Source organism: Oryctolagus cuniculus, chromosome 12 (assembly GCF_964237555.1).
Source record: "Oryctolagus cuniculus chromosome 12, mOryCun1.1, whole genome shotgun sequence".
Lineage (NCBI taxonomy): Eukaryota > Metazoa > Chordata > Mammalia > Lagomorpha > Leporidae > Oryctolagus > Oryctolagus cuniculus.
Genome location: NC_091443.1, coordinates 65,318,425 through 65,339,943, shown reverse-complemented (window position 1 = coordinate 65,339,943; position 21,519 = coordinate 65,318,425). Strand labels below are relative to the sequence as shown.

The window sequence follows — 21,519 nt, the reverse complement described above, 5'->3', positions numbered from 1 at the left end:
CAGGCAGGGGAGCAAAGGTAACTGATAGCAGAACCAGGCCGGCGCCGCGGCTCACTAAGCTAATCCTCCGCCTAGCGGCACCGGCACACCGGGTTCTAGTCCCGGTTGGGGCGCCGGATTCTGTCCCGGTTGCCCCTCTTCCAGGCCAGCTCTCTGCTGTGGCCAGGGAGTGCAGTGGAGGATGGCCCAGGTGCTTGGGCCCTGCACCCCATGGGAGACCAGGAAAAGCACCTGGCTCCTGGCTCCTGCCATCGGATCAGCGCGGTGCGCCGGCCGCAGCGCGCCGGCCGCGGCGGCCATTGGAGGGTGAACCAACGGCAAAGGAAGACCTTTCTCTCTGTCTCTCTCTCTCACTGTCCACTCTGCCTGTTAAAAAAAAAAAAAAAAAAAGCACCTGATAGCAGAACCAGGGGAGTTCTCAGAAGAGTGGGGGGGGGGGGGGGGAGTGTGGGGGGGGATAAAAAGGGGGAAATGGGGAGGAGGAGGAGAGCTCATCCCTGAGCCCAGAACACTCCCAGAAGGGAGAATTCCCCACCCTCACCCCTAGCACTAGTGGGTCAGACTCAAACCACACACAGAGCTGCCTAGCAGAGCCTTACTTGGAAAATATGAATGGAGAACAAAGGGATACCCCACAAATGAGGAATGATTCCAAAATTAGAAACAGGGGTACAAATAAGTAAATAGAATAAAAGTATCTCTGAGAAAACAGAGACTATGCAAGGAACTAAACTACATATCAAAACATGTTATCTTCGTTGTCTCTAGAGATGAGCAGATATTGCACCTGTAAAACAAGACCAGGATTATACACAGCAAGCATCAGCCATTATAAACAAACTGCAGTCAGAGGATAAGAAAGAGCTCTTTGAAATTAGAATTAGGACAGCATAAATTAAAGGCCTGGAAGATAAAATGGAAAACCTTCTCAGAAAGTAGATACAAAGGAAAGATTATAAAATCTATAGAGGGGTGGTGTTGTGGCATAGTGGGTAAAGCCACTGCCTACAATGCCGGCATCCTTCATGGATGCCAGTTCCTGTCCTGGCTGTTCTACTTCCCATCCAGCTCCCTACTAATGCACCCCAAGAGCTTGGACCCCTGCACCCATGTGAGAGACCCAGAAGAAGCTCCTGGGTCCTGGCTTTGGCCTGACTCAGCCCTGACCTTTGTGGCCATTTGGGGAGTGAACCAGCAGGTGGGAGATTCTCTCTCTCTCTCTCTCTGCCTCCTTCTCTGTAACTCTGCTTTTCAAATTAAGAAATCTTAAAAAAAAAATCTATAGAGCAAAAAGAAAAAAAAGAAGGAGAAGAAATTGAAGGAATAATACAAGATTGTTTCTGGGAACTGGCAGATATAATCCTCAAGACTGAAGGGGTCCACATCTAATATAGTCATTATTTTAAAAGATCTACATCAGAGGATTTCATTGTAAAATTTCAGAATATTAGACATTTCAGAGTATTAAAGAGAAGGTATTTCAGAGAGAAACATAGATCTTAGAGGAACAGGATTAATGATTTTTAGGTAAGAAGACAAAAGACAATAAAGAAATGCCTCTTGGCTGTCACACTGGTTACAAAGCTGCTTGAGCTGCATCCATTCCATATCACAGTGCCTGGGTTCAAGTTCCTGCTCCTCTTCTGACCCAGCTTCTTGCTAATGTGCACTGGGAGGCAGAAGGTGATGACTCAAGACTTGGGTTTCTGCCACCCATGTGGGAGACCTAGATTGGGTTCTGGGATCCCAGCTATAGATATCTGTAGAGTGTAGGAGCATACAGAAGATCTGCCTCATCTCTGTCTCACTGCCTTTCAAATAAATAAAAATAGATAAACCAATTTTCAATGTCTTCAAATTATGAGAAAGAATTTTCAATCTAGTCAAATTATCAATCAAGAGTGAAGGCAGGCCAGCACCGCGGCTCACTAGGCTAATCCTCTGCCTGCGGTGCCGGCACCCCGGGTTCTAGTCCTAGTTGGGGCATTGGATTCTGTCCCGGTTGCTCCTCTTCCAGTCCAGCTCTCTGATGTGGCCCAGGAGTGCAGTGGAGGATGGCCCAGGTCCATGGGCCCTGCACCCACATGGGGGACCAGGAGGAGGCACCTGGCTCCTGGCATTGGATCAGTGCAGCACGCCGGCCGCAACGCGCTGGTCGTAGTGGCCACTTGGGGGGTGAACCAATGGAAAAAGGAAGACCTTTCTCTCTGTCTCTCTCTCTCTCTCACTGTCTAACTCTGACTGTCAAAAAAAAAAAAAAAAAAAAAAAAGAGTGAAGGTAGGAAAAAATATGGTACCATACCTGCAAGGAAGCAAAAAGTGAACTTCCATGGCAAACTTTCTTAGAAACACCAGAAGATGTTACATATGCAAACAAAAAGAAGGTAATAAACCCAAAAGAGAAAAACACTGGGCCCATAAAAGGAGTGACACAACACCAGAAACAGCAAAGATGAGTCTTAGGATGACAGCTCGGCAGCAAGCCTCGAGAGCAAGGGTGCAGACAGGAGCAGAAAGAGACATCTACAGGGAAGTAAGGCTCCAGGGGAAAACGTGCAATGACAGATAAGGCATCTGACGTCTTCTGAGCATTCTGAAAATCTAAACATTCAATGCTGGTTCAGCCAAAAATTGTGATGTAACCATATGAGGAGGCTGGGGAGGCTGTGAGCTAAGATTGGGCTGAGCCAAACCCTCATTAGCAGTCAATAAAAAATCTCTATGTCTTTGGACATGGTGGCAGGTGCAGTATTTTTAGAATACTTTCTCATAAACCAGACTCATTCTACTTAATAACAAGAGTGAATGGGTCTGTAGACAAGCCTTGATAGTATTTATTCCTGTATGAGTGTCCATATCCACAATTTTTTGTCATTATTCCATCACAACTGCAATTGAATTCCTCTCACCTTGAACACTGGCTCTACTTAAACTGCTTTGCACAACAGAATGATGCAGAAATGACAGTGAATTACTTTCATTTTAAACAGCTTTTCCGAGTTATAACTCACATACCTTACAATTCACCCATTTAAAGCATACAATTCAATGCTTTTTAGAACATTACATTATTAATTCTTAATTGTGGTAAAACATATGTCACAAATTTTGACACTTTAACTATTTTCAAATGTACAATTCAGTGGCATTATATCCCCAATGTAGTACAAGCATCACCACTATCTATTTTCAAAAATTTTAAAGCACCCCAAAAAGGAACTCTGTAACAATTAAGTAATAACTCCCCATTACCCATCTGCTGAACCCTCTCCAAGCTATCTTCTGTGTCTGCAAATTTGCCTCTTGTAGGCACCTCATGTAAGTGGATTCACGCAACACTGGCCCTTTTGTATCTGGACTATTTCACTTTGCATAATGTTTTCAAGTTCATCCATGTTGTAGCATGTATCAGAACTTCATTCCTTTTTTGCAGCTGAATGATATTTCACTATATATGTTGACACACATACACATATCACATTCTGTTTCTCTATTTATCTTTGAGGGGCTCTTGAGTTGTTTCTACCTTTTGGCTATTGCAGACAATGCTGTAATGATCACTGGCACACAAATATCTGTTTGGGCTGTGGTGCAGGGCATTAAAGCCCTGGCCTGAAGTGCCGGCATCACACATAGGTGCCGGTTCTAGTCCCACCTGCTTCTCTTCTGATCCAGCTCTCTGCTTTGGCCTGGGATGGCATTAGAATGATGGCCCAAGTCCTTGGGCCCCTGCACCCATGTGGGAGACATGGAAGAAGCTCCTGGCTTCGGATCAGTACAGCTCCAGCTATTGTGGCCATCTGGGGAGTGAACAAGCAGATGGAAGACCTCTCTCTGTCTCTACCTTTCTCTGTAACTCTTTCAAATAAATAAAATAAATCTTAAAAAAAAAGTATCTGTTTGAGTGTCTGTGTTCAGTTCCTCTGGAGACTATACATATACATACACATACACATGTATGAATGGAAATATATATGTGTATATACATATATATATATATATACGGAATTGCAGAGTATATTGGTGTTCCTCAGAGAAACAATCAATAGGACTTATATTGAATACACACATACATACACACATGTATAAGGAAGAGAGAGGGAAAAAGAGAGAGAGGAAAAGAGACAGAGAAGAGACAAAGGGTAAAGAGAGTGATTTATTTTAAGTAACTGGCTTGTGCAATTGTGGGGACTGGAAGTCTGAGTTTTGCCAAGCAGGCAGGCAAGCCAGAGCCCCAGGGAAGAGCTGACATTGCAGTTCAAGTCTAAAGGCCACCTGGAGGCAGATTCCATTTTCCTGAGGGACCTCAGTCTTTTTCTTGCAAGGCTTCAACAATGGAGAGTGATTTGCTTTACTCAAAGCTGACTTAAATGTTAATCTCATCTAAAAATACCTTCACAGGGACATCTCGACTTCTGTTTGATTAAATAACTGGATACTACAGCCTGGCCAAGTTGACACATAAAACTGACCATTGCATAGCATCATGTGGTAATTCTATATTTAATATTGAGGAAATGCCAAATTGCTTTCCACAGTGCCTGAAACCTTTTCATTCCCACTAGCAATATGCAGTGTTCCAACTCCTCCACACCCTCATCAGCACTTACTATTTTCCCTTTATAAAGATTTAGCCATCCTAGTAGGTGTGAAGTGGTATCTCACTGTGGTTATGATTTGCATTTTCCTAGTGGCTGAGTACATTTTCATGTGCTTGCTGTCCATTTACATATCTTGTCTGAAGAAATGTTTATTCAAGACCTTTTCCCATTTTGGAACTGGGTTGTTTCTCTTATCAGATACACAGTTTGCAAATATTTTTTCCAGTTCTCTAGGTTGCTACTTGACTTGCTTATGTTCTTTGATACACAAAAGATTTTAATGTTAATTAAGTCCAACTTACCTATTTATGGTTGTTATTGCTCCTGATTTTGGTGTCAAATCTAAGAATCTATTGCCAAGTCCACGCTCATGAAGTTTTACCCATTTTATTCTAAAAGTTTTGTGGTTTTAGCTTTCATGTGTATAATTGATTCATTCTTTTTTTTTTTTTTTTTAAAGATGTATTTATTTTACTTGAAAGTCACAGTTACACAGAGAGAGGAGAGGCAGAGAGAGAGAGAGAGAGGTCTTCCATCCGCTGGTTCACTCCTCAACTGGCCACAACGGCCGGAGCTGTGCTGATCCAAAGCCAGGAGCCAGAGGCTTCCTCTGGATCTCCCACGTGGGTGCAGGGGCCCAAGGACTTGGGCCATCTTCTACTGCTATCCCAGGACACAGCAGAAAGCTGGTTTGGAAGTGGAGCAGCCCGGTCTTGAACCGGCACCCATATGGGATGCCAGCACCACAGGCAGTGGCTTTACTTGCTACGCCACAGTGCTGACCCCTAATTGATTCATTCTGAGTTAATTTGTGAATATGGTAGATATATGTCATCATATACATACCACATGTTTGTATATATTAGTCCAACTGCATTCTTTGGCTTATGGATATCCAGTTGTCCCATTTCATGTGTTCAAGAGATTGTTCTTGGGAAGCTGGAATTGTGGCATAGTGGGCTAAGCCTCTGCCTGTGGTGCTGACATCCCATATGGGCAATAGTTCTAGTTCTGGCTGCTCCTCTTCCAACCTAGCTATCTGCTATCACCTGGGGAAAGCAGTAGAAGATGGCCCAAGTGCTTGGGCCCCTGTACCCACATGGGAGACCCGGAAGAGGCTTCTGGCTCCTGGCTTCAGATTGGACCAGCTCCAGACATTGCAGCCATTTGGGAAGTGAACCAGCAGATGAAAGACCTTTCTCTCTGTCTCTCCCTCTTTCTGTCTGTAAGTCTACCTCTCAAATAAACAAATAAAATCTTAAAAGACAAAGATATTGTTCTTTTCCTGTAATGGTCTTGAATCTTGGTTGAAAATATTGGCCATAGGTGTATGGGTTTATTTCTAGACTCAATTTTAATCCACTGGTCTATGTGTCTACCCTATTAAATAGATTTGTAGTAATTTTGAAATTGGGATGTGTGAGTCCTCCAATTTAGTTTCTAATTTTTCAAGATTTTTTTGTCTACTCAAGATCCTTTGGCCCAAGTCTTTAAAAAAAAAAAAAAACCAAGATTTTATTTATTTATTTGAGAGGTAGAGTTACAGAGATAGGGAGAGACAGAGAGAAAGGTTGTCCACCTACTGGTTCATTTTCCAGATGGCTGCAATGGCCAGAGCTGAGCCAATCCAAAGCTAGAAGCCAGGAACCTCCTCTGTGTCTCCCACATGGGTGCAGGGGCCCAAGCACTTGGGTCATCCTCCACTGCTCTCCCAGGCCATAGCAGAGAGCTGGATTAGAAGAGTAGCAGCTGGGATATGAGCTGAGAGCCTTACAAGATTATGGAGCCACAGGTAGAGTGCCACAGCACGGGCCCCTGTCCCAAGTCCTTGTGATCCTGAAGCCACATGGGAGACCTGGATGAAGCTCTTAGCTCCTGGTTTCAGATTGGCCCAGCTCCAGCTGTTGTGGCCATTTGGGGAGTGAACCATTTGAAGGATGATATCTCTTTCTGTCTCTCCCTCTCTCTCTGTAACTCTACCTTTCAAACAAGTAAAACAAATTAAAAAAAATCTCTTGCAATTTCATATACATTTTAATATCAGTTTTTGCACTTCTGGAAAATAAAAAAGCCATTAAGATTTTGGTAGGGATTGCAGTGAATCTTTAAAGTTGCTTTTGGTATTATTCTCAATGTAACAATAAGTCTTCCAATCCATGAACATGGTATGCCTTTCCATTTATTTAGATTTTCTTTTAATTTCTTTCAGGAATGTTTTATAGCTTTCAGTGAGTGAGTCTTTTACCTCCTTTGTTAAATTTATTTCTAATTTATTTTATTCTTTTGGATGCTACTGCAAAAGGAATTATTTTCTTTTTAAAAAATGTTTTTAAATAAGATTTATGTATGTACTTATCTATTTGAAAGGCACAGTGACAGACAGGGAGGGAAGGACAAAGGGAAAGAGAGACAGAGAGATTTTCTTTCTTTTTTTTTTTTTTTTTGACAGGCAGAGTGGACAGTGAGAGAGAGAGACAGAGAGAAAGGTCTTCCTTTGCTGTTGGTTCACCCTCTAATGGCCGCCATGGCCAGCGCGCTGCGGCCGGCGCACCGCACTGATCCGATGGCAGGAGCCAGGTACTTATCCTGGTCTCCCATGGGGTGCAGGGCCCAAGCACTTGGGCCATCCTCCACTGCACTCCCTGGCCACAGCAGAGAGCTGGCCTGGAAGAGGGGCAACTGGGACAGAATCCGGCGCCCCGACCAGGACTAGAACCCGGTGTGCCAGCGCCGCAAGGCGGAGGATTAGCCTAGTGAGCCACGGCGCCAGCTATGTTTTTTTTTTTTTTTTTTTGACAGGCAGAGTGGACAGTGAGAGAGAGAGACAGAGAGAAAGGTCTTCCTTTTTCTGTTGGTTAACCTCCAACGGCCGCTGCGGCCGGCATGCTGCAGCCGGCGCACCGCGCTGATACAATGGCAGGAGCCAGGTGCTTATCCTGGTCTCCCATGGGGTGCAGGGCCCAAGCACTTGGGCCATCCTCCACTGCACTCCCTAGCCACAGCAGAGAGCTGGCCTGGAAGAGGGGCAACCGGGACAGAATCCGGCGCCCCGACCGGGACTAGAACCCGGTGTGCCAGCTCCGCAAGGCAGAGGATTAGCCTAGTGAGCCGCGGTGCCGGCCACGAGATTTTCTATCTACTAGTTTACTCCCCAAATGCCTACAACAGTTGAGGCTAGGCCAGGCCAAAGTCAGGAACCTAAAATTCCATCCAGATCTGTCATGTGAGTGTCAGGGACCCACCTCTGCCTTTCTAGGTGCATTAGCAGAAAACAGGATTAGAAATGTAGAATAGCTGGGACTTGAACCACTTGGATGTGGGTGCCCCAAGTGGTGGCTTAAACCACTACACAACATCTGGAATTGTTTTCTTAATTTCCTTTTTTTTTTTTTTTCATTGCTGGTGTATAGAAACCCAACTTATTTTTGTGTAATCTCATACCCTGTGACTGTGCTGAATTTATTAGCTCTAGTAGGGAATTTTTGGTGGATGTTTTTGTATTTTATATATATATAGGACCATATCATCTGCAAGTAGAGATAATCTTACTTCTTCCTATCTAATGTGGATGACATGTATCTGTTTTTCTTGTGTAACTGCCCTGGTTAGACCTTCCAGTGCAATGTTGAATAGCAGTGGTGAAAGTGCTATTGGTGAAAGGCAGCCTTGTATTGCTCCTGATCTTAGAGGAAAGCTTGCAGTATTTTAAAGACAATATGCTTTTGTATTAAAGCCAGTGGTATATTTTAATGGAAAAGAAAACACAGTAAACTCATCTGAGATAGAAGTAGAGAAGGCCTAGGGGCTACTGACTCCAAGGAAGGCAGATGACAGACAGTAGGCATTAAACAGTAGATAGTTCTAGACCCAGTGTAATGTTTAGCTGAGTGGAATACAATGAGGGTAGGAGGAGGAATGCTTGCTACTTAAAATGTTTGAGTAAATTGTTTAGAAATTCTATACAGTACATCACAAAAATTAACTTACAGTGATCAAACATGAGATAGAGGAAATATAAAGGAACTAGAGACTGACACTTCTATAAATACCTGTAAGTTGAGAGTATTGCCTGAAAACGTCAGAAGGTGTAGGTCCTGCCAGTAGAAAGACATCAATGATTCCACTCTCTGACATCCAGTGCACGTCAGTTCGACATCTGATCTTTTGTTTAGCAGCGGCTGGGCCTACCTGGGTCAACGTGTACTGGGAAAGGAGTAGAATGAAAATTTTCTCAGTTTCCTTCTATCCAACAATACCTGTCCACCTATAAGTAAGTCTCTTCCCATAGTGGATACTGCTAACATTCTCTGATTACAGTTCAAGGCTGCAAAGACAAGGGCTATTGACTACCCTGCAGTGGCTTTGTGTTTTCCATAAGGATGACGTGCAGCCGAGATCCACAGCTCACCTCTACCGCAGGCTCTGTATTGATTTCCACAAGTGTTTCTGAGGCATTCAGCCAGAAAATTCCTACAGTCTTGCCAAGTTTGTGAGCCAGGAGATAAGGGATTGAACCATAAATGCCCATTTTGTCATGTATTTTATATCCATAGATATCCAGGTTATACAGACGGTAAGCATCTCCATCGCTGAAACACATATAAGGATTGTCATCCTTCAGCATCTGTCATTGAGTGGGGAGCAGCTCCATTCTCTTCTGTAAATCTGAGGTCCCACACCTCCTTCAAGCCCCAACTTATTATTTTCCTAAAGATTTCCTGATGCACCTGGGTGAATGTGATCCTCTTCCTTTGTTTCCTTCGCACCTCCTCCTATGACAACTGGTACACAGGATACCATATCTTATGCATCTTTTCTAAGTATCTTCTGTGAGGGGAAAGCTGCCTTCTGTGACTGTTCCACAATAGTAAGCATACAGCAAGTACCCACTGATGAATTTTGTGATACTTTTCTGCAGCTAAAACCAAAGGATAGTGTCCTAACAGGCTTCTGTAGTGCAAATAGGGAAAGAGCGGGAACTGAATTACGGTCAGGAGCACTGAGCTCAGGCAGATGACAGCACAGCTTCGGATGGAATTGCCACCGTGCCTACTTAGCAAGGAAACAGCCCCTAGACCTGGCAATCCTGATAAGACTCTATTGCTCTTCGGTTTTATTTCCTCTTTGCTGGATACATCTGACATCTATTTATCTAAAGTGTTAGCCTGAAATGAAGTGATCTTCCTGAGGGAATCAAAACTGATATGCAATGCTGTGTTTTTTTCACTCTCTGACTCCCTGGCCTGTTTTGGTAAAGCCTTTTTCTAGGTCAGTTACTTTTTTGCATAGTGTTTTTCTTCCAGGGCTCCCAGAAAGCACCCGAGAGCTGAAAGTGAAACTGAGAGGTGAGGTGCTCTCCCCTCAAATTCAACCATGGCAGTGTTCTCTTTTCACTCCTTTACATTTTTAGGTTCAGCATTAGTTTTTTATAATTGTATAATTTTTACTGAGCAAAAAAGAAACAAAATTGAGTATCGTTGCTCTGAATGATCATTCAAGGATCTTAAAGATCTCAAGCAATACCAAGGAGCAAGTGACCTGGCACATATTGTACTGTCACCGGCTTGGTCATCTCAGAAATGTTGCTCTCAAATGTCTTCAATCCAGAACCCAGAATGTTTTCCTTTACCTAGTATTTTTAAGTTGGTGTGATTCTGCATGTTGTGGGATCCCATAGAGGTGCTCGAATCCATGTAAGGAGAAATCCAAACCAATGGAGGCAGGACCTGTAGAGACAGGACAAAGACCAAGGTTTGCTTCTCAACAGGACAATCATTAAGGAGATTCGTTTAACTCTGAGTGTTATGACTACAGTAGGAGTCCAGAGGCCTAAGCTTGCCCTGAGCAGTCACCAAATGCTGGGGACTGACTGTAACATTTGTAACATGTTATTTATTCAGGTCTTGTGGTGATACAAAAATGTCCAAGGCAAAGTTCCAGTCACTTATTAGTTATGTCAACTTAGCTGTACACTAAAGTCCTCTGTGTCCTTATCTACAGTATGTTTCTTTTCTATTTGTGAAACATGGTTACAAAGTTTTAGATCTTTTTCTAGTTGAAATTTTCCTGAAATATGTTGCATACTTCTTAGCTTTGGGAAGCAAAGAATATTGAATACTTCTAATCTTTGTGAGATGAATGATGGGGTATCCTCTGACTTGTCATTTATTCTTATTGCCAGACTTGTTTGTGGCTGCCTACAGCGACTAACATCATGGGCACAAGAAGGGCCTTTCATAGTTCCTCAGTATACTGCTTCCCTCAACTGTAGGTATATAAACTTCCTTTAGGCAAAGATAAAGTTCTTTAACAATTATTTTAGAGACATGAAGAAAATACAAATGAGTCGAAGACACAGCACTGACTTAAATTTCCAGTCAGGGAGTGAGAGAGGGTAGATATTTGGCTTAGTGCTTAAGATACCCACATCCCATAATAGGTGCCTGGGTTCAATATCTACCTCTGGCTCCTCACGCCAGCTTCCTGCTGATGCAGCCCCTGGGGAGGCAGTGCTGATGGCTCCAATGATTGGGTTCCTGCCATCCATGTGGGAGACCTGAATTGAGTTCCTGGCTCCTGACTTCAGACTGGTCTGCTCCCAGTCATTAGTGCACTTAGGGTGTGAATCGGCAGATGGGAGCTCTCCCTTGCTGTGTCTCTTCCCATCTCATCTATGAGAGGTTAAAGTCCTTGACATCGAAAAGCCCTTATTTGAAGGAGCTTGGAAAGGGGTGCCTCAAAGAAAGTAACAAAGATTATGCTGTTACAGAAGAGAGTCTGCGAACTCCTCTGCCTATGAATTTTTTGCATTTTACCAGCCCTGATCATTATCCTGTGTTGCAAATAGGGATGGCTAAACAGGGATTCTCACAGAGTTTGCAAAGGTTTGTTACTCTATGGGTTCAGAAGGAAGAAGAAGGACGTGTTTTTCTAATCAGATAAGGTCCAAATATTGAAAGATTTCTCTGACAGAGTCAAACTCCAACCCCATCCTCATCCTAGGCCTAGTCAGAAATGTCGCAGGTGGGCAGGTGCTACCCACGAGGAATCAGATGGGGAGGCCTGGAAAAAGGGAGAACCACTGGCCTGGAATGCTGGAGTTGATGAGCTCTAGAATTTTCTCATCGCCTGACGCCAGTAAAAATAAAATGTAAGATGTGCAGCTATAAGATCTGCCGGACTTAGTCCCCTCCATGAGCCCTGTGTGGCCTAAACTTGTCTTATACAGCACATAATCAATCTTTCTCTGTTGCAATGCATTAGTGAAGGACAAGGGACTCCAATCTGAACTTCCTGTTTACTTCCCAGAAGTCACTTGCATTAGATGCCAAAACTCAAGGGACTTTTAGGCAGAGACAGTCATTTTGCAATGATCTGTGTTAATTCCATGCCAGTTTCGATTTTACCATTAGCTTTGACATCCACAAAGTTTCCAAATTTCTCCTCCCACAGGCCCAGATCATCTTCATTTTCCTGTTGGTACAAAAGGGGAAAACTGAGTTTATAAATTACCACAAAGGTGTTATGTTACCACAATAATAATTTCATTTGGATTAATTAAAAAAAAGACTGACAAAATGGATCATCTTTTAGAAAACCAGTTTGTGATGCCAGGACATTTAATAAGTCAAATCTGTGTTCTGTATAATGTCAACAATCACCCTTCTGAGCCATAGCTGATATGAATATCTTTTTTTAGTGTGGCAAATATTCATATCAAATTTACCACTTTAACCATTTTCAAGCATTAAATATATTCACACGTGCCACCATTGTCATGTATCTCCAGAACTTTTTCTTCTTCTCAAACTGAACCTCCCTATCCATTAAAAAGTAGCTTCCTACTCCCTGCCTCCCCTCCCTAGCAACACCACTCTACTTTCACTTGAAAGACAGAGCCACACAGAAGCACAGGCAGAGAGAGAGAAGTCCTCCATCTGCTGGTTCACTCCCCAAATGGCCACAATAGCCAGAGCTGGGCTGATCTGAAGCCAGGAGCCTACAGTCTCTTCAGGGTCTTCCATATGGGTGCAAAGGCCCAAGGACCCAGGCCTTCCTCCACTACCTTCCCAGGACACAGCAGAGAGCTGGATTGGAAGTGGAGCAGTGGGGACTGGAACTAGCACCCACATGGGATGCCAGTACTGCAGGCAGTGGCTCTACTTGCCACACCACAGGGCTGGCCCCACCACTTTACCTTCTGTCTCTATGAATTTCACTCCTCTACATACCTTGTACAAGTGGAATCATACGGTATTTGTTCTTTTCTGTATAGCTTATTTCACTTAGGATGAGATCTTTGAGTTTCACTCATGTTGTACCACATGTCAGAATTTCCTTCCTTTTCAAGTATGAATACTATTCCATTGTATGCAGATACCACATTTTGTCTATGTGTTTATCTCTCAATGATAATTGGGTTACCTTCTTCTTTTGGCTACTGTGATCAGCACTGCTATTAACATGAGCATACGAATATGTTTGAATTTCTGCCTTCATTTTGGGGTATCTACCCAGAAGTGGAATTGCTGGAGCATATCATAATTTGATGTTTAATTTTTTGAGGAACAGCCACACTGCTTGACAGAAGTATGTTTACTTGAACCAAAATGATGCAAAAGCATTTTGAAAAACGCAGTCTATACATGTGTAAGAACTTAAATTCTTTTTCCTTATAATTATGTGAAGCACACATTTAGAGTCAAACAACTTAGGTCTGTTTTGAGAGATCCTAAGTTGAGATTTATTTTTGCTGAGCTGGGCTCAGAGTTCTCTCCCACTTCACACCTTCAATTAGCCAAACTACTGGCTATACTCTTGCGCTGGTCTGAGAAGCCAGGTCAATCCCTAATCTGTACAACTATAATCTTTCTCAGGTTTACAAATGTCTTCTTTTTCCTAGTAGAATAAATATCTTTAAAAATTGTGCATGTGTGTGTGAACTTCATATTTCTTTTTTTCTTTTTTTTTTTTTTTAGGTTTATTTATTTATTTGCAAGTCAGAGTTACACAGAGAGAGGAGAGGCGGGGTGGGGGGGGAGAGGTCTTCCATCCGATGATTCACTCCCCAATTGGTCGCAACGGCCAGAGCTGCACCGATCCAAAGCCAGGAGCCAGGAGCTTCTTCCAGGTCTCCCACGCGGGTGCAGGGGCCTAAGGACTTGGGCCATCTTCTACTGCTTTCGCAGGCCACAGCAGGCTGGATTGGAAGTGGAGCAGCCGGTGCTTGAACTGGTGCCCATATGGGATGCTGGCACTTCAGACCAAGCCATTAACCTGCTGCACCACAGCGCTGGCCCCCATATTTTTTTAAAATGTGCTGTTTGCCCATTTCTAGGTTGTTTCTTCATAGTCAAAACTATAAATTGTATCACACTGAATTTTTAACATAGAGGTTATTATACTATGGATGCAGTTCAGAATTCCCTCAGATATTTTCTATAGAGACAGCTTATAGCTTCTATCACATTCTTGCAAAAGTTCCTGTGACTCAAAATTATCACCTGAGGTGCTGGTGCTGTGGTGTAGTGGGTAAAGCTGCTTGCCTGCAGTGCCGGCATCCCATATGGGTACCGGTTCAAGACCCAGCTGCTCTGTTTCTGATCCAGCTCTCTGCTATGGCCTGGGAAAGCAGCAGAAGGTGGCCAAGTCCTTGGGCTCCTGCACCCACATGAGAGACCTGGAAGAAGTTCCTGGCTCCTGGCTTCAGATCAGCCCAGCTCTGGCTGTTGCAGCCATTTGGGGAGTGAACCAGCAGATGGAAGGTCACTCTGCCTCTGCCTCTCTGTAATTCTGCCTTTCAAATAAATACATTTTTTTTAAAAAACCCAGAAAACAAAATCACTACTTAAGCCATCTAATTTACTCTAAAACTGATTTAACACATTATCACAGGACTGTATAAGGTTCTGTCTAAGTTACTCTTGACTTCTCTATCTGGAAATGGAAAAAATATTATTTCACAAGCCCACCAGCATGGGTCAGTTCTCCAGGGGAGAAGCATTTGACCCTGGCACTGAAAGCATGTAACATGTTTTACCATTCCAGCGGCTATGGCTACTGCCAGCGCCCTTTGAAGACACATGTGGCTCTGCATGAAGAGAAGACTTCTGGAGTGGCCCTTCTTCACAATTCAGCCCAATCATCTTTTAAAACAGAAACAAGGGCCAGCACTGAAGTGCCAGCATCCCATATGGGTGCTGGTTCTAGTCCTGGCTGCTCCTCTTTCTTATTTTTTTTCTTTTTGACAGGCAGAGTGGACAGTGAGAGAGAGAGAGAGAGAGAGAGAGAGAGAGAGAAAGGTCTTCCTTTTTCTGTTGGTTCACCCTCCAATGGCTGCTGCGGCTGGCGCACTGATCCGAAGGCAGGAGCCAGGTGCTTCTCCTGGTCTCCCATGGGGTGCAGGACCCAAGGACTTGGGCCATCCTCCACTGCACTCCCGGGCCACAGCAGAGAGCTGGACTGGAAGAGGGGCAACCGGGACAGAATCCGGCTCCCTGACAGGGACTAGAATCTGGTGTGCCAGTGCCGCAGGCAGAGGTTGGCTGCTCCTCTTTCAATCCAGCTCTCTGCTATGGCCTCGAAGGCAGCAGAGGATGGCTGATGTCCTTAGGCCCCTGCACCCATGTGGGAGACCTGGAAGAAGCTCCTGACTCTTGACTTCGGATTGGCTCTACTCTGGCCATTGCGGCCATTTGGGGGCTGAAACAGCAGATGAAGACCTCTACTTCTCTCTCTGCATTTCAAATAAATAAAAATAAATCTTAAAAAAAAAAAAAAAAACAGAAACAAGACCATGTATCTCTGTTTCTTAAAACTCTACAGTCTTCCTTAGGCTTAGTATAAACTGAAAAAGGTTATCCTCGCTTAGAAAGGTAAACTCCACCATAAATATGGGACTTAAATTTGTTAAGCAGGGTGTCATCAATTTCTTGAATAGTACCTGGTGTCTATAGGAGGGACTCAACAAATACTTGTTGAATAAGAGAACTGTTACAAGTCTCTCCACAGAACTACCCTGCCTGGTTCTCTAGTCTAGTTCTGTTTTACACACACACACACATACACACACTCACAACTCCCCCTCACCCATCTCTTCAAATGTACTCCTTCCCATTTCAAGGTTTTTGAATGTGCAGTTCTTCCTTCCTGGAATATCCTTTTCCTGACTTTTTGCCTGGTTAATGTAAATGAACACACAGTCTCTGTTTTAACATATCTCCTTCAGAAGGTCTTTCTGACTCCCATGTTGCTCAGTTGACTTGTATTCTCCTGAGCACCCGTTTGTAACACTCCCAGTTTGGAATTATTTAGTAACTGCCTTTCCCAATAGGCTCTAAATTCTATGAGGATAGGTTTGGTATTTCTATTATTCAAGGTTGATTCGCTTCCCTAGCACAATGCTTGTCAAAAATCAGGCACTCAGGAGGTATCAGCTTTTATGAATGAATGAATAAACGAATGAAAGGATCAATGAGATGATGAGGTGAGCAAAAGCAAAAGGTAGTCCCATTTACATGTGGTAGAACACTCAGCAAGCGCCCTTCTGTAGAACACAGGAAGACAATTCATTACCTGCTTTATGAGTATTATGATGGCGAAGAAGGCAACAAAGATCACTCACTCAATCTACATTACCTTGGCGGTGTCAACTGAGGCACTTTGGTTTTCTTTGGTAGCTCTGTTTTAACATAAATAAAACTGTGTCACTCAATGGCAAGTCAGACAGAATTTTGTCCAATGATAAAGATTTTCATTTCCAACTTTCGAGACTACATACATTATAACTTTTAACTTGTTGAATATAAATCATCATACAAATTAAAGTTTATGATTGAACATTAATAATAAACCTTAATTGCATTACTTGATTTCTTATAAAAATATAGATGTATTGGAGTTTTCTTAATTCTTTAAAAATGCCTTTATCATTTTTATGACAAGTATAATAAAAGCTCATAATATTTCAATGAAACATAAATAGACAAGGTAGACAACATAGCTCCCCTCACTCAATGTTCCCTTGATACAAAGCAAAATGTAGTCTCTCAGAAAGATTGTGAAAATTATTCTTTCATCTGCAGGTATATTTGATTGCTTTTCATTTCCTCATTCTTTTTTTTCTTTTCTTTTCTTTTTTTTTTTTTTTTTGAAGAGTTATCAGCAGGGAGCTGGAATGGAAGTGGAGCAGCTGGGACTTGAACCAGTGCAGATTTGGGATGCCGGCATTGCAGGTGAAAGCTTAACCTTCTATGCCACAGCACCGGCCCCTCCCAACATTCTTCATCTTATTTTTTTTTTTATAGATTTTTTATTTATTTTAAAGGCAGAGTTACAGAGAGGCAGAGGCAGAGAGAGAATGAGAGAGGTCTTCCATTTGCTGGTTCACTCCTCAAATGGCTGTAACAGCTAGAGCTGGGCCAATCTGAATCCAGGAGCCTGAACCCTCCTCTAGGTCTCCCACACAGTGCAGAGGCCCAAAGATTCTGGCCATCCTCCACTGCTTTCTCATGCCATAGCAGGGAGATGAATCAGAAGCAGAGCAGCTGAGACTTTAACTCTTGCGAATATGGGATGCCAGTATCGCAGGTGGAAGCTTAACCTTGTATGCCACAGTGGGCCCCTCCCCATACTCTCTCTCTCTCTTTTTTTTTTTTTTTTTTTGACAGGCAGAGTTAGACAGTGAGAAAGAGAGAAAGAGAGACAGAGAGAAAGGTCTTGCTTTTTTCATTGGTTCACCCCCTAAGTGGCCGCTACGGCTGGTGCATTGTGGCCGGTGCGCTGTGCAGATCCGAAGCCAGGAGCCAGCTTCCTCCTGGTCTCCCATGGGGTGCAGGGCCCAAGGACTTGGGCCATCCTCTACTGTACTCCCAGGCCACAGCAGAGAGATGGACTGGAAGAGGAGCAACCAGGACAGAATCCGGCACCCCAACCGGGACCAGAACCCGGGGTGCTGGCGCCGTAGGTGGAGGATTAGCCTAGTGAGCCGCGGTGCCGGCCATCCCCACACTCTTTTTTTTTTTTTTTTTTTGTCTTTTTCTCTTTTTTTTTTTTTTCTTTTTTTCATTACATCCCCACACTCTTAACAATGGACTTTATCAATCTTTTGAGTCTTTGCCAAACTAAAATTTTACAATAGATAATACATTTCAGTTTGTATTTGTATGATTACTAATGATGTACACTACCTTTCAAAACACTGACTGGTGCTTTTAGTTCCTCAGTGAACTGTTCCATGGATATACTTGCATGTATGCAAAATTATACATATGTAAGGTTATTTATAAAGTAATTAGTTGTAAAACAAGATCAGAAATAACAGTCTAGTGGTGGGCATTTGGTGTAGCAGTTAAGACACTATTTGGGATGCCTATATTCCATATCAGAGTACCCAGGTTCGAGTCCTGCCTCTGCTTCCAATCTAGCTTCTTGCTAGTGTGTACCCTTGGAGGCAGCAGGTGATGATGGCTCAAGTACTTGGGTCCCTGACACTCACAAGGGAGACCTGGATTGAGTTCTGGGATCCTGATTTTGGCCTGGCCCAGTTCCAGCTGTTGTGAGCATTTGGGGAGATAATAAGAAATCTTTCTCTCTGCCTTTCAAATAAAACAAAAACATATAAGTATAAATTAAAAAAAAAAAAGGATCCAAGGCAGGCTTTAGGCACAGTGGTTAAGATGCTGCTTGGAGGGACCAGTGCTGTGGTGTACCGAGTAACGCTGCCTGCAGTGCCAGCATCCCATATGGGTGCCGGTTCGAGACCTAGCTGCTCCACTTCTGATCCAGCTTTCTGCTGTGGCCTGGGAAGGCAGCAGAAGATGGCCCAAGTCTTTGGGCCCCTGTACCCACATGGGAAGACCCAGAGGAAGCTCCTGGCTCCTGGCTTCAGATCGGCACAGCTCCAGCCATTGTAGCCAATTTGGGAGTAAACCAGCTGATGGAAGACTTCTCTCTCTCTTTCTCTCTCTCTCTCTCTCTCCCTCTTCCTCTCCTTCTCTCTCTGTGTAACTCTGACTTTCAAATAAGTAAATAAATCTTAAAAAAAAAAAAAAAGATGCTGCTTGGAATGCCCATATCCAATACCGCAGTGACTGGGTTTGAATTATTTCATTTCCAGCTTCCTGCTAATGTGTAATCTGAGAGACACGGTAATGGTTCAAATACTCGGATCCCTGCCATCTATGTGGAAGACCTAGATTGAGCTCTGGCTTCCTGGTTTTGGCCTGGCTCAGCCATGGCTGCTGTAGGTATTGACAAGACTGGAAATTTCTTATCCTAAGGCTCCACCCTGTGCCACCCTGCAAGACAGACTTTGGTTTCTTAAGATTGGGCCTGGTTTACTAGAAATCAGGTGTCCAGATGGCCCAACTCTAAGTGTCAACTCCACTCCCTACCCTAACAGGATTCGCTGTTCCCACTTCCTTGTCTCTGCAAGACTATTTTTTTTTGAAGAGTTATTTTATTTATTTGAAAGAGTTACAGTGAGGTAGAGCCAGAGAGAGAGGGCATCCATTCCACTGGTTCACTCCCCAAATGACCACAATGGCCGGAGCTGAGCTGATCCAAAGCCAGGAGCCAGGAGATTCTTCTAGGTCTCCCACATGGGTGCAGGGGCCCAAGGAGTTGAGCTATCTTCTACTGCTTTCCCAGGCCATAGCAGAGAGCTGGATCAGAAGAGGAGCAGCTGGGACTCAAATCGGTGCCATACAGGATGCTGGCACTGCAGACTGGGGCTTTAACCTGCTGTACCACAGCACCAGCCCCATCTGCAAGGCTATTATAAGACCTGTTTTTCCAGCACAGGCTGCTGCTCTTTTCTGCACAGAAAGGCAGCCTGTTGGTCCTCCCCCACCCTCACCCTGACAATAAAACCTTTCCTTTTACTCTGGTGTTCAGTGTGTTTTTGGGGGGCCGTTTCAGTAGGCACATGGGGAGTGAACCAGTGGATGGAAGATCTCTCTCTCTCTCTCTCTCTCTCTCTCTCAATCTGTGTGTCTCCACATCTCTCTGTCACTCTACCTTTCAAATAAATTTAAAAATCTTTGGGAAAAAAATGGAGTAATAGCTCTTCCTTACCACGACCTCTCAATTCACGTGACCTCACACAGTGTTGATCAAACGAATGGCCCCAGAAAATTCCTGAAAAACTATTCAGATCTAGGGTAATGCATGTTATTGTAGGGGAGAAAATTGAAATTCTAAAGACTTGCTAGTTCACATCGACATTTTTCAAGTACACAGTGTGCTTTCTCAGAAGAGTGCAAAGCATAGAGAATATCATTGATTAGGTACAGCATGTGGTAAGTGTGTAACATTACAGCAGTTTGGGAGTCATTTTTGTCCTAAAGCCTGTATTTACCTGAAAACATGAAATTTCTCAGGACAGCACAATAGTAAAAAAACTAGAACAATTTTCAATGGTGACATGTTATCTATTTAGGCAACTAGTATTCATGATAACGTTTTCTTAAGGTTGTTATGTGTCAAACAGTATGCAAAAATACCTTTGTTTCTGAGGAACCTGTAGGTGTTCAAAGTATAACTGGCTCAGGGAATTTATGCTCATCACTACCTCTTCTCCAGACACCAGGTCTACCTTGAATGGCTTTGCTGTGATATGACATTTCAGATCTCCTTTTTCATCTGCTAATACCACATTGCCTGAATCCCCTGAGCATGAAATCAGCCTAGAAAACAAAGCACAAAGAGAAAAAAAAAAGTTGCTATGGGTTTACATGGCTCTATGCAATTTTCAATTCAAAGCAATTAAGCAGTAAATCAACACTCGTGTGACTCAACACTAGTAAAGGAGTAGGGGGGGCTGGTGTCCTGGCACAGTAGGTTAAGCTGCTGCCCGCGATACATCAAGTTGCAGCTGCTCCACTGCCAGTCCAGCTCCCTACTAATCCATCTGTGAGGGCAGTACTAGGGTCCAAGTACTTGGGTTCAAGTACTTGGGTCCCTGCCACCAAATGGGGTTCCAGGCTCCTGGCTTTGGTCTGGCTCACCCCTGGACATTGCAGGCATTTGGGAAGTGAACCAGCAGATGGAAGATCTCTGTCTTTGTCTCCCTCTCTCACTCTGTAACTGTGTCTTTCAAATAAATAAATAAATCTTTAAAAAAATTAAGGCAGTAGAGAACTGTCACCAGAGCAAGAGCTTTGGTATTGGACGGCTTGCATTGAACATCACTCTACCTTACACTTTAAAACTTTGGATAACAAAGTCCCCAATCTATCTAGGTCTCAATTACCTTAGTTATAAAGTGGAAATAACAAAAGCATTAGAGTTTTTGGAGAGAACATACATGTAAAACACTTTTTAGTTTCTATGACAATACCTTGTAAGAACTTAAAGCCAGGGGCTGGCATTGTGGCACAGCAGGTTAAGCTGCTGCCTGCAATGTTGGCATCTCCTATTGCAGCAACATTTTGAGTCCCAGCTGCTCCATTTCTGATCCAGCTTTCTGCTAATGTGCCTGGGAAAGAAGTAGAAGATGGCCCAAGTACTTGGGTCCCTGCTATCCATGTCAGAAACTCGGATGCACCTTCAGGCTCCCGGTTTTGGCCTGGCCCAGCACCCGCCATTGAGATCATTTGGGGAGTGAACCAGTATCTCTATCCATCACGCTGTCATTCTGACATTCAAGTAAATACAATAAACCTTAAAAGTATTTAAAGCCCTCACACTGTGTTTTCTTTCTTTAAGCTCTTAGGTGAGGTTAACTGTTAGCGGTTGGGCTACCTCAGAATTTTGAATGCTGTGTGACAATCATAATAACTGCTACCTGGTCTTCAATAGGCACTTTATTTCAGCTGACTATTGGTAGTAAATTTCTTCAGAATGTCATGGTTTATCACTAATTGCATTAGTTTACTAGGATTGCCATAACAAAATAATACAGATTGTGTGGCTTAAA

The 21,519-nt window shown here is 43.4% G+C and overlaps 1 protein-coding gene across 12 annotated transcripts in view; it reads right to left on the bottom strand.

The window, feature by feature from the left end:
• GANC (glucosidase alpha, neutral C) overlaps window positions 1-21,519 on the bottom strand; it is an 81,344-nt gene that overhangs the window by 44,280 nt on the left and 15,545 nt on the right. For 8 of the 12 annotated variants that reach the window (XR_011380877.1, XR_011380876.1, XR_011380879.1 and 5 more), the window contains 6 exons: window positions 20,105-20,287; window positions 16,239-16,281; window positions 12,008-12,074; window positions 10,231-10,327; window positions 9,010-9,190; window positions 8,651-8,804 (listed from right to left, as the gene is read on the bottom strand). Coding sequence is in view for 6 of the 12 variants with exons in the window: in XM_002717959.5 (XP_002718005.2) it covers window positions 8,651-8,804; window positions 9,010-9,190; window positions 10,231-10,327; window positions 12,008-12,074; window positions 16,239-16,281; window positions 20,105-20,287 (725 nt within the window). In the remaining 6 variants the exon portion in view is untranslated. Of the gene's footprint in view, window positions 1-8,650; window positions 8,805-9,009; window positions 9,191-10,230; window positions 10,328-12,007; window positions 12,075-16,238; window positions 16,282-17,238; window positions 17,343-20,104; window positions 20,288-20,940; window positions 21,079-21,519 lie in introns of those variants that run through there. The other 4 variants (XM_051822468.2, XM_017348096.3, XR_007910441.2 and 1 more) reach the window with 4 other exon arrangements.